The sequence below is a fragment of the Grampus griseus genome (genome assembly GCF_964374135.1).
Source record: "Grampus griseus genome assembly, chromosome: 1".
In the NCBI taxonomy this organism is placed as follows: domain Eukaryota; kingdom Metazoa; phylum Chordata; class Mammalia; order Artiodactyla; family Delphinidae; genus Grampus; species Grampus griseus.
The window spans coordinates 8,701,558-8,720,818 of record NC_139017.1 but is presented as its reverse complement, the minus strand read 5'-3'; the positions used below and the strand labels follow the sequence as shown (position 1 = coordinate 8,720,818).

General features: G+C 36.5%; 1 protein-coding gene across 1 annotated transcript in view; it reads left to right on the top strand.

Annotated features, from left to right (window-relative positions):
* CDC73 (cell division cycle 73) overlaps positions 1-19,261 on the top strand; it is a 92,211-nt gene that overhangs the window by 50,234 nt on the left and 22,716 nt on the right. Inside the window, exon 11 of the mRNA XM_082648736.1 lies at positions 14,992-15,049. Within this exon, the coding sequence (XP_082504862.1) occupies positions 14,992-15,049 (58 nt within the window). The remainder of the gene's footprint in view (positions 1-14,991; positions 15,050-19,261) is intronic.

Genomic DNA, 19,261 nt, shown 5'->3' with positions numbered 1-19,261 from the left:
CTTCCCTTGAAGTTCTTTTTCTCAAATAGTTCTGATTTTCGTTTTACTAATATCTAGTTGCGGCTCGTAGACCATTTTTAATCAGTAACGTAGACATCTTCCCCCCTCCCTCCCCCCACCATTTTCTAGGATTTATGTAAATCAGCTGCTGTGGATTGCTTTACTGACACGTGTTGTGATAGCCCACTTCTTTTTCACTCTTGTGCAGTTTCTAGTGTTCTTGAAGGCAGCAAAACTTTATTTTTAATCACTTTTTAATGTCAGCATTTATTTTTTCTTTTTCTTTTTCTTTAAAATTACATGTATGGCGGAATTCAAAATGATGTAATGGATAAAGCACACTTGTACAGGATCTTCTTGGTGGGTAATGAGGTTTTACTAATCATGTTTATTTGTCCTAATATTTCAGGATGGTTTAGTAACTTGCCATCAAGCAAATTTTTCAGTAAACACTAGATATTCACTCTTAAATATTTTGTATGATTAGTCTGTTGGGCACCTTGCTGCTTTTTTTTCTGCAAGTACTGGGGCATTGTCCTTTTTTTTTTTTTTTAAATAACCTGAATTATCAGTTTTTCCTCTGAGACTTTAGGGACCTTAACTCATAGAAATTTACCATTTTGAAACTTACACTGTATATTTGTAGTCGAATATTTTTCATCCCACCTATCTTCCCCAGTAATGTGTGTTATTTCAAATATAGATTTACATTTTCTCTAATATTAAAAATTTTTTTGTCCTCATTATGTTTTTTAGTATAGCTGATGAAATGTGTTTTGTAGTTTTAGGAATCCTAAGACTTTTTTAAAGGAGTATATGTGATTTTCCTAGAAATGTTAGAAGGAACAGTAAGAGTTTTATAAATGGGAAATGTAAGGCCTAGAGCTTTGACTCTTTCTGGTTAAGTGTGAAGGAGAGAACTAAAACCCAGGTTTCTTGGCATTTAGTCCCTAAGTCCACCCATATTACATGCTCACTACTCTCTTTTTAAAAAAATTAAATTATTGTTTTTTGGCTGCATTGGGCCTTCGTTGCTGCGCACAGGCTTTCTCTAGTTGTGGTGAGCGGGGGCTACTCTTCGTTGCGGTGCGCAGGCTTCTTATTGTGGTGGCTTCTCTTGTTGTGGAGCACGGGCTCTAAGCATGTGGACTTCAGTAGTTGTGGCGCGCGGGCTCAGTAGTTGTGGTGTGCGGGCTCAGTAGTTGTGGTGCACGGACTCAGTAGTTGTGGCTCACGGACTCTAGAGCACAGGCTCAGTAGTTGTGGCGCACGGGCTTAGTTGCTCCACAGAATGTGGGATTTTCCTGGACCAGGGTTCGAACCCTTGTCCCCTGCACTGGCAGGCAGATCCTTAACTGCTACGCCACCGGGGAAGCCCACACTACTCTTTAAAAAAAAAAAAAAAACTACTCTTTTTTTTTAAAAAAAAATTAGACTTAGGTGGCAGAGTAATGCTTAAGTGCCTACTTAAAATAACTTATTTTATAAAAGTATAAGTGGCTTGTAGTAGATCATTATTTATCAATAATTCCTGACGTAGGATTTGACTATGCAACTAGCAGCAGTGACTAAATTCATGTTGTGTGCTAAGCCTACTTGAGCTGTTATATAAATGACTTTTTTTCTCATAATTGTTTATTATTGTAATACCCATTTTAAAGATGAGGAACCAGTGTTTAGAGTTGTAAACTAATTATCCCAAATATCAGATGATTAGTGATGAGAAAGAGTCCAGCTGGGAATTAAAGCAAGATTAATAAGTCCTTATCCTCTCTTCTTAACTATTATGCTGCATGGCACTGCTGGAGAAATTGTGGGACTTTTTTCCTGTTACTAGCACAGCATACCCAGAGATCATTCATAGCAGTATAAATGGATGTTTGTATTTTTGCTTTAATCACTTGATCAGCAAATACATATCTGATCAACTACTGTGTGCCAACATTTGCAATTAGGCACAGCTTATTAAATGTTAGAGATACAAAGATGTTTTAGTTACATTCCCTGCCCTTTCTCCAGGAAGGATAAAGCAATTATTTGTGGCTGTTCTTTTGATTGGACTCTTTTTTGATGCCCACTGGATTTCTTATGGATCTTGATTATTAAGAGAACTCCATAGGTAACCTGCTGGTTAGTGGTTCCCTGCAGTATTAGGTGCAGTATTAGGCCCCTGAATTCCCAGTGGACTATTGTCTCAGCTGTGCTTGTGATGGGAAAGTGTTTACACAGCAAAGGAGACTCCTGAAAGCTAATGAAAGGGTACCTGTGTACTGAATCAGAATTTACTTTAAACTTCTAGGTACAACTGCATCCTGTTTCTTATGTTTAAGTTAAGCTGGTTAGGAACTTTACAGAAAAACAGCAGACGTGAGATAAAAGTTCCTTTAGTGACTTTTTCTAGCAACCTGCATGTTTCCAGCCAAGAGAAATGGTAAAAATCGTATGACAGGCAAGCTTGTAGAAGTTCTTCCTTTAGTCTGATTTCTTTTAACATCTGATTTCTATGGTTAAACTTTCTCAGTAAATGTGACAGATTTCTTTGTCAGACTCAGCAAACTGGCAGCTATTTTGTTAAGTTTTATAGTTATAGATGTCTTGTAATTTTTACTTGCATAGGTCTGTTTTTTAATTTTAGAACACATCCCTGGTGGGAAAATAGATGGATATTACTATTATATATGCATTATGGCCAGCATTGTCCAGGCTCATTTTAGGATTTTCCTGGGCATGTCTAGAATATCCCCTAAGGAGCCAGAATTTAAAGGCAGGATTTGCTCTGCCTCCTAACTCTTAGTTTCTACTGGGTACAGAAATAATTATTACTTTTTTATTCATGTTGTTAATAGTATCTGAGTGATTATTACATGATCAATCAGGTACAGATTTGTTCAATATGTAATAGGAAAGACAAGTATTATACTATTCATGTATCTATATAAATTCAACTAAATGTCCTTGGTAAAAAGAACAAGGGAGAAAGGGTTGTGGGGAGAACACTTCAACCATGGTGGGTGATTTCTGTTCACTGAGAATGAGCTAATAGCCTTGAGTAATGTGAGGAGGGGAACATGAATCTGGTTTTCCCTACATTAGTCTCCATTCCTGTTTGTGCTTTAGTCTGACTCTTTAGCCCCTAAATGCAAGCCATTTATTTCACCTGAAGAACTAGCTATCTTTTTCCAGTGCTGGAGAAAAATCTTAATGTTTTGGATTAGGTGTAATTTCCAACGTACTACTCTGAAAAATTCCATTTGACACAGTTATTTAGATACCAATTTTAATTTTATTGAGATCAATCAGCAATTTTGCGTAGCAGTGTTTGCTTGGAGTTTATATCTCTTGACTGTTTTGACTCAAAATCAGATGACATCTTTTTCATTGCATAAAGGATTTGGACAAATAGCATATTTTTGGCTATTTAATATTAGTAGCTTTCCATTTTTGAAAAAAAAATTATTGTGTTTATTAAGAATGTGGCATTTTCCTTTGAAGTTAATATAAGATTTATGAACCAGTTTTGCTTTTCTTTGAACTCAAAGCAGGAATTAGCTGATTGCAAATTAGCAATCTCAGAATGACCACAAGTGTCAGTGTTTGCCTGCCTTACTCTTTCCTTCAGTTTTCACAAGCTTGTGCTGCAGTTTCTCATATTGTTTAAGAATTTCTTTAGACTTGAAAGCAGAGCTAAATTTAAAGTCTCTTTCAAAACTAACTGTAGACACCTTTATCTGGTTTAATTCATACAAACTGTTAATGATCCTAAGGGAAAATGTAAGCATCTAAAATCAGCAGTAATTTGGCAAGTACTTTAATAGTAAAGGCAGGGACTTCGCTGTGGTTCAGTGGTTAAGAATCCGCCTGCCAATGCAGGGGACTTGGGTTCAAGCCCTGGTCTGGGAAGATCCCACATGCTGTGGAGCAACTAAGCCCGTGCGCCACAGCTACTGAGCCTGCGCTCTAGAGCCCGCGAGCCACAACTACTGAGCCCACGTGCCACAACTACTGAAGCCCGTGCACCTAGGGCCCGTGCTCCGCAACAAGGGAAGCCACGGTGATGAGAAGCCCGTGCACTGCAACGAAGAGCAGCCCCTGCTCGCCGCAACTAGAGGAAGCCTGCGTGCAGCAATGAAGACCCAACGCAGCCAATAAATTAATTAATTTAAAAAAAATAGTAAAGGCACACTTCAGAGATATTTGGGGTTCAATTCCAGACCACTGTAATAAGTGAAATTGCAATAAAGTGAGTCACATGCATGTTGTTTCCCAGTGCATAGAAAAGTTATGTTTACAGTATACTTTGTGCAATAATAGCATTATGTCTAAAAAAAATAATGTACATATCTTAATTTAAAAATGCTAAAACCATGATCTGACAACATGGGGTTGCCATAAACCTTCAATTTGTAAAAAAATGTATCTGCAAAGTGCAATAAAACGAGGTATGCCTTTTTGCTTGTATATTCTTTGGGTTTTTTTTGTTTTTTTACGGTACGCAGGCCCCTTCCGCTGCGGAGCATAGGCTCTGGACGCGGAGGCCCAGGGGCCATGGCCCACGGGCCCAGCCGCTCTGCGGCATGTGGGATCCTCCCAGACCGGGGCACGAACCCGTGTCCCCTGCATCAGCAGGCGGACTCTCAACCACTGTGCCACCAGGGAAGCCCCTGTTCTTTGGTTTCTCAGTAGCATAGCTGTTTCTTTTTAGCACGAATCAACTAGAATCTTTCAGTTGTTGTTTGACACACATGGAATAGTCTTAGAGGTTAGAGCTGGGGTTATCAATGAAGGCAGTACTGGGCTTGATACTACTTTTCTAGGAGGTGTTCTAGAAGTTTACGAGGGAAGGTGTGTTTGGCTGACAAAATAATTGAAGGGCATTTAGTGAGTGTGGCCAGGGAAGGTAGTCTATAGTGTGGGAGACAATCTTTGAAAACAGCAAGGCCTTCTGAGTGTCTCAGAGTGTGTGTGTGTGTGTGTGTGTGTGTGTGTGTGTGTGTGTGTGTGTGTGTGTGTGTGTGTGTGTGTGTGTGTGTTCTTTAAATGAATCTAAAGCATAATTGTAATACAGAGTATATTGCTAGGATATTGGTTTCCATTAAAAATTTTACATACATAGGTTAATGTTACCTGTGCATTTAATTTTAAATTGTTAGAGGGGTCAGTGTAAAATATTTCTTACATAGAGTTGTGAAGCCTACTAGGTCTGCACCTTTAAATTGTTTCAGGCGTCTTACTCCTGACTCCCTGCTCCCCAGCACATGAGTATTTAAAAATATTAACACTATTAATTCATTACGAAGTGTGACCGTTTGTAAATTCAGGTAGATATAATATGTTAGAACTTACAAGTGCACTAAAACTTCACAAAGAAGCATAGTTACTCAAATATAAATTATTAATTTTGAAAAATGCTTCTTATTTAATAGCTTTAGTAGATAAGGAACGAATGCAAAAGACAGAAGTAACTAAATAGAATGTTTTCTCCAAAGGGCCTCTTTGAGATGACCTGGGAACATTGAGTATACTTGATTCTAAATTCATGTACGTAACGTAGCTGTCTTCAGAATGATTGTTTATGGTCTGGTTGGCAATAGGGACTTTAGTATAAAGAAACTTTGCAAAGTTTTCAAAACTTTGCAAAAGAGACAGGCAAAGGTTATAGGATTAGGAAGGGGTAAGGGTTGACTTTAGGGTTTGATTTCTTCCCCTCCCTAATTTCTTAGAGGATGCCCAACGGATTCACTTACTTTCAGCAAATACATTAAGCATATACACAAATTACAGGAGCATATGAGATACTGCATCATTAGCTTCCTTTTTTTCAAGAGATTTCTAGACTTGATGGGTACACAAATCATTATAAAGATGGCACAGATAACTAGAAGTAAATGTTATATAGTTATTTACAGTTTTTCCCTTCAGGTAGAGTTTGTCTTGTACAATTCACTGTGGTCTCACTCAGTTTCACTGCTTTGATACTTTTGATCTTCCCAATTGGAGTTGGTTTTTTTTTTTTTTGGAGTTGGTTTTTTTAAAAAAAATAAATTTATTTTATTTTATTTATCTTTGGCTGCATGGGGTCTTTGTTGCTGCGCGTGGGCTCCCTCTAGTTGTGGCGAGCAGAGGTTATTCTTCGTTGCGGTGCACGGGCTTCTTATTGCGGTGGCTTCTCTTGTGGAGCACAGGCTCTATGCGCGCGGGCTTCAGTAGTTGTGCCATATGGGCTCAGTAGTTGTGGCTCGCGGGGCTCTAGAGCGCAGGCTCAGTAGTTGTGGTACATGGGTTTAGTTGCTCCGAGGCATGTCGGATGTTCCCGGACCAGGGCACGAACTGTGTCCCCCTGCATTGGCAGGCGGATTCTTAACCACTGTGCCACCAGGGAAGCCCTGTAGTTGGTTTTATGTTACATTTTTATCTGTTTAATTTTTATGTATTTCTAATATTTTATCCCCTTTTAATAAATAAAAAGAGGGCTCACAGATAATACAGTCCCTGAGTTTTAGTGAACTAAAATTTTAAAAATGAAAATTTATATATTTCTGTTTGTACCCTCCATTTTTTTAGTGTCTCCCTGATTACTTATTAATTAACATATTGAGTATGTTTCTTTTTCATAAATATCCTCATAGTAGACTTTGAGTTTTATCTGTATTTCCTCTGTAACTTTTCACAGAATTTGTATTTATTAACATCTCTGGAATTTATAATGTTTCACGACATTTCAGTTGCCTGTCTCAGTATGTGTGATTTCAGATAGTTAAGTATGTACAGGTCTCTGTTTTATTTTAGCTTCCTCAGTCAGTTTCTTGAATCATTAAATGGTAAAACATTGAATATTTTCTTTTAAAGCTTACAATATTGTTATTTCCCTTTCTACCTGTATTGCCAGTAGCTATAATCTTTGGTTCCCAAAACAATGAAATTAATATAATTCCAAACGTGTAACCTTCGATAGAGGGAGCTGGTCAGGAGAATATTATTTATTCACACGAAACAAAAGAAGAGCAAATTTATAAGCTATAGAGCAAAATTATGAGCTGTATGCGTTTGAAGAAACATTGAATTATGTCTTCAAACTTAATCAGTTAATTGGACCCTTCGGGTTGTACTGTAATGGCATTGTTCCTATTGAAAAGGTATTACTTACATTGGAATAATGGAATTTCAGAGCAGAATTGGACCTTTGAGGTCATCTAAAAATCTAGTTTCCTCATTTTACAGGCAAGGTAACTAAGACCCTGAGAGGTTGTGATTTTTCTCAAAGGTCTACTCTTAATGTGGCAGGGCCAAAGCTAGAACCTAGAGCTCAAGACTTGTAAATCAAGCTTTTTTTTTTTTTTTTTGCACTGATTTATTCTGTCTCTAGTTAACATCAGTGTATTTGTTTTTAGTCCATGGATCCATAAGCTACACAAATGAGCCTGTGGACCTTCTACCTTACCCGTATCCCTCTGCCACTATAAAAACAATTCTGCCAGTTTTAAGTGAGAATGATAATGCTTTTATTAAAACTCAGTGAGAAAGAATTGTTCATTTGTACCAGAAAGTATGTGATCATTATAGACTTTGGTGTTAAAGGAGATCAGTACACATGCTTTGGTTTGTTTCTAATTGCAGTGCTGTGATTAACATTTCATCTACATTCATGTGGATGTAATTTTTTAATCTACAGATAAACAATTTTTAAAAACCTGACATTTTCCCAGTATGAAAGAATACCTCTTTAAAGATTTTGTGTTCTGTCTCACTCTCGTTTCCTCTCTTTTGATCCAAATTTTTATTGCTGTATTATTTTGGGTTCTCCAGAGGAACAATCAATAGGATAGATAGATCGATCATAAGGAATTGGCACATGTGCTTAGGGAGACTAAAAAGTCCCAGAATTTACAGTCATCAGGCTGGTGACCCAGGGAAGCTGATGGGATGGTATAGCTTCAGTCTGAGCCTGAAGGACTGAGAGCCAGGAGGGCCGCTGGTGTAAGCTCCCGTCTGAGGCTGAGGCAGGAGAATACCCATGTCCCAGCTTGACCACTGCCAGGCAGAGTGAATTCTCTTTTATTTTGCCTTTTTGTTCTGTTCAGCCCTTCAGTGGATTGGATGAGTCCCATCTCCTTTGGGGAGGGCAATCTCCTTTACTCAGTCTGCTGACTGAAATGTTAATCTTATCTAGAAACATCTTCACAGACACATCCAGAATAATATTATAACCAAATGTCTGGGATATTAATTCCTTATCAAATAAATGATTTGCAAGTATTTCCTCCCATTCTTTGGGTTGACTTCTCACTCTGTTGATAGTGTCCTTTGATGCATAAAAGCTTTTAATTTTGATGAAGTCCAGTTTATCTTTTTCTTTTGTTTCCTGTACTTTTTGGTATCATATCCGTGAATCTGATGTCAAATCTAATGTCATGAGGCTTTTACTCTTTGATTTTTTCTATAAGTCTTAAAGTTTCAGCTCTTAAATTTAGGCTTCTGATCCATTTTGAGTTAATTTTTGTATATGATGTAAGATAATGGTCCAACTTCATTCTTTTGCATGTGCATATCCAGTTTTCCCAGCATCATTTGTTGAAAAGACTGTCCTTTCCCCATTGCATGGACTTAGCACTTTTCATGTATGTGAAAGTTTATTTCTGGGCTGTCTTATTCCATTGGTGTATAGGTCTGTCTGTATGCCCTACTACAGTGTTTTGATTACTGTACCTCTGTAGTAAGGTTTGAAATGTGGAAGTTTTAGTCCTCCAACTTTTTTCTTTTTCAAAATTAGTTTGCCTCCTTGGGGTTCCTTGAGATTCTGTATAAATTCTAGGATGAGTTTTTCTTTCTGCAAAAACACCTTTGGGATTTTGACAGGGATTGTGTTAAATCTGTAGATTGCATTGGGTAGTATTGAAATCTTAATATAGTTAATTCTAGCAGTCCATGAACATAGATGTCTTTCCATTTATTTATGGCTTTAATTTCTTTCAGCAACACTTTGTAATTTGCAGTGTACAAGTTTTTTTGCTTCTTGGTTAAATTTATTCTGGAGTATTTGATTTTTTAAAAGCCATTACAAATGGGGTTGTTTCCTTCGTTTCTTTTTTAGATTGCTCGTTGGTAGCGTATAGAAGCGCAGTGGGTTTTTGTGTGTTGATTTTGCACCCTGCAGTTTTGCTGAAATAGTTGATTAATTGTGGTAGGGCATCTGTTCCCTGCACAACCTCCCCACCCCGGGAATCTTTAGGTTTCTACATATACATCTTGTCATCTGCAAAGAGATACTTTTATCAGTTCCTTTCAGATTTTGGATGTCTTTTATTTCTTTTTTTGACTAATGGCTCTGGCTAGAACTTCAGTAGCCAGAGCTACTGAGTAGAAGTGTTGAGTAGAAGTGGGGAAAGTGGACATCTTGTTCCTGATCTTAGGGGAAAAGGTTTCAGTCTTTCATCATTGTGTATGGTGTTAACCGTGGATTTTTCATATATATACACACATATATATATAGCCTTTATGATGTTGAGGAAGTTTCCTTCTGTTCCTGGTTTGTTGAGGGGTTTTAATTTTTAAATCATGGAAGAATGTTGACTTTTGTCAAATGCTTTTTCTGCATTAATTGAGATGATCATGAAGTTTTATCATGAGCTTATTTTCCCTTCGTTCTGTTGGTGTGATTTATTACACTGATTAAGTTCCATATGTTGAGCCATCCTTGTATTCCAGGAATAAATCCCATTTGGTCATGGCGTATAATCTTTTCAGTATGCTGCTGAATTTGGTTTGCTAGTTCTTTTCTTATCTTTGTATAGAGAATGTCTCTTTATGGAAAGAAGATGGTTTAACAGTTATTAGTCTCTCTTTATTTTGGGCAGTGAGCTGGACACACAGACATACATACACACTTACAGACAAATACATATACACTTACAGACAAATACACATATATGCACATTATGAATAATTAAATACATATGTAATTATATTTCTAATTTTTCAACTTCTCTTCATTTATTCAGTCACTGGCTTCCTCCGTTAGATTGCCAGTCTCATAAGGGCAGGGACCACGTGGCTTCTGTTTATACTGCTGCATTCCCAGTTTCTTGTTTGGTACTTGATGCTCTCGGTGAAAGTATGTGGAATGAATAAATAAATTTTGTTTCAGTAATCTTCTGTGATATTTTTACCATCTTCATTTAACAGATTAAAGCAGTTTAACCAGTATAACACTAGTGAATCAGTAATGCTAAGGTATGGATTTGTTTTAATTAATTACTTAATGTATATTTATTAAGCATATATACCATGCATCAGGCTCTCTATAACAGGCATTGGACATGTGATGGACAGTCCCTGACCTCAAGTAATTGATGGTCTGGTTGTAAGAAGTAGACAAGTAGTTATATAGCATAATGAGAAATTTGATAGAGGTATCAAATCTATATATTTAACAGGCATACCTCGTTTTATTATACTACGTGCTTTGCTTTTTTTTTTTTTAAATAAATTGAAGGTGTGGCAACCCTCCTTGTCAGAGGATGGCTAGCATTTTTAAACAATAAAGTTTTTTTTAATTAAGGCATGTACATTTTTTAAAGTCATAATGCTATTGCACACTTAATAGACTACAGTATAGTGTCAACATAACTTTTATATGCACTGGGAAACCAAAAAATTTTGTGACTCACTTTATTGTGATATTAGTTTACTGCAGTAGTATGGAACCAAACCTGCAGTATCTCTGAGATATGCCTGTATAGATATACTATACTATATTTTAGAAATGTGTCAGCTATTTTCTGTATTGGCAAACATTGTATACATATGCCCCCAGGTTATGACAAGTCTACTTAAAATTTGTGTTGAAGTGTTTTGTTCCTGAAACCCGTAGTGCTTTTCAGCCTCATTGTGATTTGCTCAGAGTTGCAGTTTCCTTTTTGTACATAGTTTTTCCAAAATACTTGAAGACTCACTCAGTGAACTTAAAAATTCAGTTGCTGAAAGAAAAAAATCCTGATACTTGAGAATTCTGAATATCAAATCCAGATTTCATGGGAATGAGTTACTTTTTAAAAAGAAAAAACATGCAACTGTAAATTAGTATTTGTTTACTTTTTAAAACATATTACTTTTCCTCTCATAAGTACAGTAGTCAAAGAGGTAGATTATAAACTCCTAGAATCTGCATATATATTCTGTATGTTTTCCTCATTAAGCAATTTCAGTATTTCATTAAGTTTCATATAAATAGCAATTTTCAAAATTAAATATAGTATATTTTGCATACTGATACTTGTAACAAATATTCTTTCTTATGATATTTTATATTATGGTTTTATTTTCTACTTGTTTAAACAGCAAATACCACTGTTCTGTCTCCCAATACCAGAAGATTTTAGGTTATCTCATTTGCTAAAAGAAGGCAAGGAAGGACTGTAAACAGTTTACTTTGTTTTTGTCTTGTTACATTTTGCAAATATGATTCTATCACTATTTCCCCCATCCCTTTTTATCAGTTACTTCTTTTCCAGAATGCCTCAAGTCTTAGTGAAATTGTAATGATTCTGACTTTTTAAGAGAAAGCAGGTTTTCCTCTCCAGTTGGCACAACTTGTCAGCTCTTTTAGTTGTTTTTGTGCTGTTACTTTTCTTTTCCCAGCTGAGTAGTATTTTCCCCCCAATCCAGATATCTTTAAAAATATAGAACTGTCGGTTTACTCCATGATACTGCCAATTATTATTTCTGTTTCTTAATATATGCCAGATATACCACTATGTAGCCTTTGAAAAACTATTTCACCTCTGTCTCTTCATCTTTAGAGTAAAGGGTGCTGGGATTGGACTATATGGTTTCTGAGGTCCTTTATGCAATGACTTACACAAATTTATTTCAAAATAATGCAGGTCAGAGTAGAATGAGCTTTTAGCTCTTAGTATTGGCTAGGGCGTCCTAGAAATGGCCATGAACTAACGACGTGATTAGTGAAGGTCTCCCGGTTTTCATTCCAGGAGCCCACAGCCTACTGAAGTGTCATAGCTGTGTATGATTGTGTGCGTTTGAGCTTATTTGTGTGTGTTTACTTCAGAATTAAGCGAAGTTATACCATAGTGACTTTTGGCAACTCAGAATTTTCAGTGAATCTGAGAAAACAAAATTAGATAACACTCTTCTGGTTGCAATTAACAGATTCTGCTCAACTAGTTAAGACAAAAATTGTTGGTGTGGGGTGCATAGAATGAGATGAGGGATTTTAATGGCTCTTAGAATCAAGAAGAATTAGCAGGAGAATAGGTCTTACAGGCCAGATATTGTGAGGGATATTGTATTCCATGTGTTTTCTTGTATGCTGGTAATGTTGCAAGAAGGGGGACCCCTTCCAGGGCCCGAGAGTGGGCTCTTGTCTAACACTTGGAAATGAATTGTCTGAGGAGACACGCGTGCTGACAAAGCAAGAGACTTTATTGGGAAGGGGCGTCCTGGCGGAGAGCAGGAGGGTAAGGTGACCCAGGAGGACTGCTCTCCCACGTGGCTTACAGTTTCAGGCTTTATGGTGATGGGATTAGTTTCCAGGTTGTCTCTGGCCAATCATTCTGACACAGGGTCCTTTCTCGTGGCACGTGGAACCGCTCAGCCAAGATGGATTCCAGTGAGGAGGATTCTGGGAGGTTGGTAGGACATGTGGACTGGCATCTCTGTCCTTTTGACCTTTCCCATATTCTTCCGGTTGGTGGTGTCTTGTTAGTTCTGTGTTCCTTACAGGATCTTCTGTCATAAAATAACTCATGTAGATTGTTACTGTCCTTGCCTGGCCAGGGTGGGTGGTTTCAGTCAGTGTTTTCCCTAACAGTAACTTCATTATGTCCTTCTGCAGTTGGGTTTTCTCCATGGGTCAAAAGAAACGGTTATCTGTAATTTTAGACTTAACCTCCTTATAGCCTTGTGACTGGCGAGCTCCAATTTATAAAACACATATCAAAGAAGAACTCTCAGTAGACCTAGCCCAGGACATATGTCTTGCCCAGTGACCAGGAACCAGGGGATTATTGCCAAAAGGAATGATTTGGAACGGGAAGGGGTCATCAAGCAAAGATTGCTTACTTGGTAAACATAAAATGCCCATTATTGATATTTAAAGGGGTCTAGTTTTGAAGACAGAAATACTTAAGGGTAATAATTTGTAATGGAAAAGACTTTTCTTTTCCATTCTAGTACTGTATTCTAGTGATTTTGATCTAAGTCTACTCTATTCAGGTGAAGAGGGCTTTGATTTGGATTCAACCAGCCTTATAGTCAAATGCAGACAGAAAGAGGTCTCCATATGTGTGTGCTCATTGTTTTTCCTGTCTCATTTCCTTTATTTTTCTTCCTTCTCTGTGTACTTAAACCATACCCAGTGAGTCTGTATTTACATATAAGGATTTAAAAGTAATATGGTTAAAGCTTAATCTTGTTATTTTATTATATAATGTCTAGTTAATTTCTATTTAATGATTATCCCTTGGCTTCTGATTTTTAAAAGTCTAGACTCAGTTCAATATGACACACATTTGTTGAGTGTTCTAGGTACTAGATTTACAAAGAGGAGTAAAAGCCGTTGTGTCCCCTAACATGAACTTAGAGAAAAATATAAATCAGAAATTTCAGCATGTTAAATGAAGTTAAATGTTTAATATGCTCTCCACCTTAATAATAACTCACTTTCTTTACATTTAAAATTTTACTTGAATATAATTTACTTGTAGTGTAATGACCATATCATTAGTAAGCTTGACAAATTTTCACAAACTTAACACATCCATGAAACCAGCATCCAGAGTGACTCAGTTTCAACTAAATGCATAACAGTGAAAATATTGGAAAAGGATGTTCTGCTGTCTTCGGGTACCTTTTTTCCCCAAAAAGTTTTTGCTAGTTGCCTCTGCTGCTATTATTTTTTGCAGTAAAGAATGGTTTCTTTGGCTTTTTAACTGAATGCCAGGAATCCCACCGAATTCCAAGTGAAATACATTCTCTGTGTTGGTACTAATTTTTATAATCATTAAAAAAAAAAAAGATGCTTTGGGATAGCTTATCATTCCAAATGATTTTACCATTCCAAATTTTTGAAGAAAATGTAATATGATTAAAATTAACATTGTTTAGCAGGACTTCTTTAGAAATGTTTCTGTGGTTGTAGTAGTGATTTTTATTATTATGGATTTATGTAACTTCCATGATATTTATCAAATTTCCTTCACTTGAATACAACTAGAATAAAATCTCCATGAGTTACTAGTTGTTTTTGAAATTTACACTTGTAGCTTTCTATAAAGAAAAATGGTTTAATGAAGAATTTAGTGTGAATATGATTGAAACTATTGCACTAAATATATAGATAACTTTTGAAGTATCTTAAGCATTTCAGAGGCATTTATTCTTGAGTATATAATTGATGTACTTCAATACATAGCATATTTCCTTGTATATATTACATGCTTAGTAATTAGTTGAAATTTGTTATTCAGTTTTTAAGATATTTTCAACTACTCTTAAATGTAACAAATCTCATCTTTATAAATGGATTATTTCCCCTGAATATTTTAAAACGCATTTAATTTGAAATATTTGCATTTTTTTAAATGAACTCAAGGTAACACTTTCATCTTTCACATGTGAGATTATGTATCATTTATTCATTTTGAGACTCTTTAAGGGAAAAAAAGATTGACTTGATTTTTAAACTGGTAACGACATTTCTGAGAATATTATAATTGCCAGCAATTAAGCAAATCATTGAGTATTTGAAAAATACTGCCTACTTACAATAACTACTGAATGGTAACAATTTAAATATATTCCCACTAAAGATTTCTCTTACTACTTCACAACCAATAGCATAAAAGATAAGGGGAGGTTTTTCCTTTTTTTTTTTTTAGTAGAGTGACTGAGAGAGATATGGAATTTCTTTGCAGTAATTAAATGAAAGTGTTTATCATGCAAAGGAACTTTAACATACCCATTTTTATTCTTTTAAAGGAGGGTGCCTCGGCCCGTAAGACGCAGACTCCTGCAGCACAGCCGGTACCAAGACCAGGTAAAAATATAAAACTTTTTGATTTTTTCTATAATCATGACAGTGAAAAATTTTGATAATGTATAATGCTTTGAAGGAATTGAAATTTTATGTAAAATACTTCAAAACTAGTATAAGAACATTTACTTGAGTAAATAGGTATAGTTGAAGAGTTAAAGAAAATTTTCAAGAAAAGGTTTTTAAGATTTTAAAAACATGTTTTGAAAAGCTATTTATTATGTACCCATTCCCCCATCAAATTCCTTGTTTGAATTCCATGATAGTATGGTGGATGTGATTTTTGTTTTTTCCTACAGAAGCATAGAACCATAATTTTAATAGACTAATAAGCAGCTTTGATGTTTAGATTTTCAGATATCTGTGTTATTGAGCATATTAGGTTCCATAATCATTTTTTAAAATATGTATGTTAATAAGCAAGGGTAGTATTGAAGTTACTGGGTTGGCCAAAAAGTTTGTTCGGGTTTTTGTAACATCTTAATGGAAGAAACTGAACGAACTTTTTGGCAACCCAGTATGTTAGCAGTATTTTCTTTTCCTCTTCCTAGTACCTAAAAAGATTGATCTTTATAAATGCATGTAGATATGAACGCTATATTCATTTTAGGTGTTTTGGGTTTGATTTTAGTGTTCATTTGTTTTATTTTTACATTTAGCATAGTATCAGTGCTGTTAAAAGTGGCTATGAAGAAAATGAAAAGAATTGAAAAGGCACAGTCAGGAATTTGACTGGGTGATCTTCCTTTTCAGTTTGTTAGTGTCAGTAGTGCAGATTTGTATATCTTTTTATTCATAGTACATTCGCACATAGGCTAATTCTAAAATTATGTAGATTACAGGTATTCAAATTTCTGGAAGCACTTTAAAAGCATGATGTTAAGAGGTTTATATTGGGATGGTTTTGTAGGCTCTTTCACTGTGTCTTGGATCCATAAACCTGGGTCTTGACATGACTAGTATTTACTTTTTTTTTAAATGACGGGTTTGTTTGAAATCTTTGTTAAATTTGGAGCACATTGGATGTAATTTCTTTCAGATGACAGGACCATGGCACTATTTTTCAGTAGAGAAGACCATACCAAAAGCTGTTAATGAGAATATAAGGAAGAGCAATTAAATTTAATAAATATTATTTGAATGCCTTCCATGTACTCAGTGCCAGAAACTAGGAGAAGCTAAAGGAGCTCTTTTCAGGAATGAAGAAAAAAGTCAAGGAAATAAGAATGGGCAGACTGAGTTGGACCCAAGGAATAGAGCCTGCAAAGTAGAGGAATATTGTGAAGGCAGTTGAATGATAGATACAGAATTATTTGTTTTCCCTTGGAAGGGGGGGATGGCAGGCTGTAGTTGGTCAGTCTAAAGAAGATCACATGAGAAATTCAGAAATGGTATAAAAAGGAAGAAATCACCACCTGAGGATTCTAACTCTGTTTTGTGCTGTGTGATAAATAACTGTCTCCATTTCACATTTTCTCAAAATCATTAGGCAGACAAAGGAAAGGGGTAGGGGTGGCACTAATACCTGAGTAAACCCGTTTGTTCAAATGTGCCATGTAATAAAGCAAAGGGAGCTGGGTTCTACCAGCTAGTTAGTTATGTGGTCCTGGGGAAGGTCACATGTGAGGTAAGGAGCTGTGGGTCTTTTCAGCTCCTAATATTCCATCTTTCTTTTTCGATTGTTCTGCCATGGTGATTAAAATGGTTGAAATTAATCTTATCTAATGTCTCATAACAAATACTCTGACGCCCATCCATGTGAGGTCTCCTCTTCTTTTACTCACTGATTGATTCCCATAGGTCCACAATCCCTACCCACCATTCCAAAAGCAGTGATTTATTATTTTATAAGTTTTTAATACTCATTTGTCAGTAAGACCTGAGTTGAGTGGGTGTTAGCAGTTTGTCATCTTTGTCTTGATCAGTGAATTTTTGTTTTGCAGATTGTTAAATGTATTTGCTTATTGGGTGATGCCCAATTTTGAAGGCATATTGTGCAATATATGGCATGTTCACCTGGATTATCTTTTTTAAATTGAAAAATAAAAGAAAACCACACAAAACATTTCTGGCAATGTAACGTTATACATGAGACAGCATAGATCTATACTGTTATTTGTTAGGTAGAGTTTGAATTATTTGGAAATAGGGGACTGAACTACCTATTCTTTTTTCCTTCAGTGAAGGAACTCAAGGATGGTGTTCCTTTTTTTTTTTTTTTTGGCTGTGCTGCAAGGCATGTGGGATTTTAGTTCCCTGACCAGGGATTGAACCCGCACCCCCTGTATTGGAAGGCGGATTCTTAACCACTGGACCACCAGGGAAGTCCCATGGTGTTCCATTTTTGATCATTTTTTCTTATTTATTCTTTCATCAAATATTTATTTAGCACTAATTGTGCCAGGCAAGTCCCTGGGTCAATTTAATATTTTAAAGTGTTTACAATTATTCCCAACTTCTAAACATTCATTTAGGGAATATAACTAACAAGAGGCACATGCCTTCCAGTGAATTAAGAAACACAAGCCTTTGATAAGCTACAGTCCTGGAACTTAATGTTGTTTCCTTTTATAGCCACATGAATCTCTTGCACATATCCCTGCTCTTGCTGCCTCTTTCTAATGCGTGTACATCACATACTTCACTTCTCCATCTTTCATTCTTTACTTCTGTTTCATAGGTCTTCTGAAATGGGTAGGTGAGTACCCATGACTCTGTAACTCTAGTTTATCTGCTTACTGCTCATGTGAGATTGAGAGAGAGAGTTAGCCCTGTTCAGTGATCCACTTTGTAACCTAGGTGTTGGTTGGATTACCCCATTCCATAGTTTTAAATCTATGTGCTGATGATTTTCAAACTTCTGTCCCTAATTCTTCCTACCTCTGGTATCATCTGTTAACTGTTTAACATTTGGATGTGCTGTAGTCATCTTAAAACTGATTAAACCTTAAAACCTTTGCTCTTTGATATTTTTCCCAAGATGTCTTACTTCACATTCTTCTGCTTCTTCATGAATAAATGACACTGCTATCAACTCTGTTTCTTAAGTCCAAGACTTAGGAGTTACTCTTTATTTTTCACATTTGCTTATTCCTCTCATCTAATATGTCAGTGAGTTCTGTCAAATTTACCTTTTCTGTATTTCAGATTTATCTATTCTCTGTATCTCCACTGCCACAACTTAAGTCTAAGCCACCAGCATTTCTGTAGACTAGTGCATCTTAAAGTATTGTTATTAGTCCATTACCTGTTTAGTTCTGGTCCCTAACAAGATACAGATAGGAATTGAGGGTACAGTACTGGCACAACATCCAGGTGCATGGCCAGTTTTCTACCTGTTCATTGTTACTGTATTTTATTTAGTTGACCTTGGAAAGTTTACAGAAAAACCTTATGCTTAACCGCACATAATTTGGGTAGCACCACTATAGAATATCGGTGATAGTCCTAACTGAGCTTCCTGCTTTCACGGTTGTCCCTCTTATTTTTATTTTTTTTGCGGTCCGCGGGCCTCTCACTGTTGTGGCCTCTCCCGTCGCGGAGCACAGGCTCGGGACACGCAGGCTCAGCGGCCATGGCTCACAGGCCCAGCTGCTCCGCGGCATGCGGGATCCTCCCGGACCGGGGCACAAACCCGTGTCCCCTGCATCGGCAAGCGGACTCTCAACCACTGTGCCACCAGGGAAGCCCCATGGTTGTCCCCCTTTTGATCCCTTATCTAAATTTATTGTTTTTCCCTTACAGAAGGTGTGATGTGAAAATCAAATTATGTCACTTTCTGGCTTAAAAATTACAGGGTTTTCCAGTGGCACTTAAATAACAAACTTAACGTTGCCTAGAAAGCCATACATAAAGTGGCTCCTATGTGTATTTTTAACCTCATCTCCTGCCACTCTTCCTTTTGTCCCCATGGTCTGTCTGCACATTTGCAGTTCCATAAGCGTGACAGTTTCTTCCTGCCTTTGGCATTTGCCCACATTCCTACCTCTTACCAAGACTGTTCTTTCACTTGTTCTTTGCAAGTTGGCTCTTTTTTGTCCTTCAAACCTCAGCTTAAATGCCATTTTCTTTGAGAGGCTTTTTCTAAGCATTTTGTCTAAAGGACACTTTAATATCAGTGTATATTCTCTTTGCTCCTTAATATTATGTATTCAAATTTGTTTATATGTGTTTGTTTGCCTATTTGTTATGGTCTGGTTACCCTATTTTACTGAA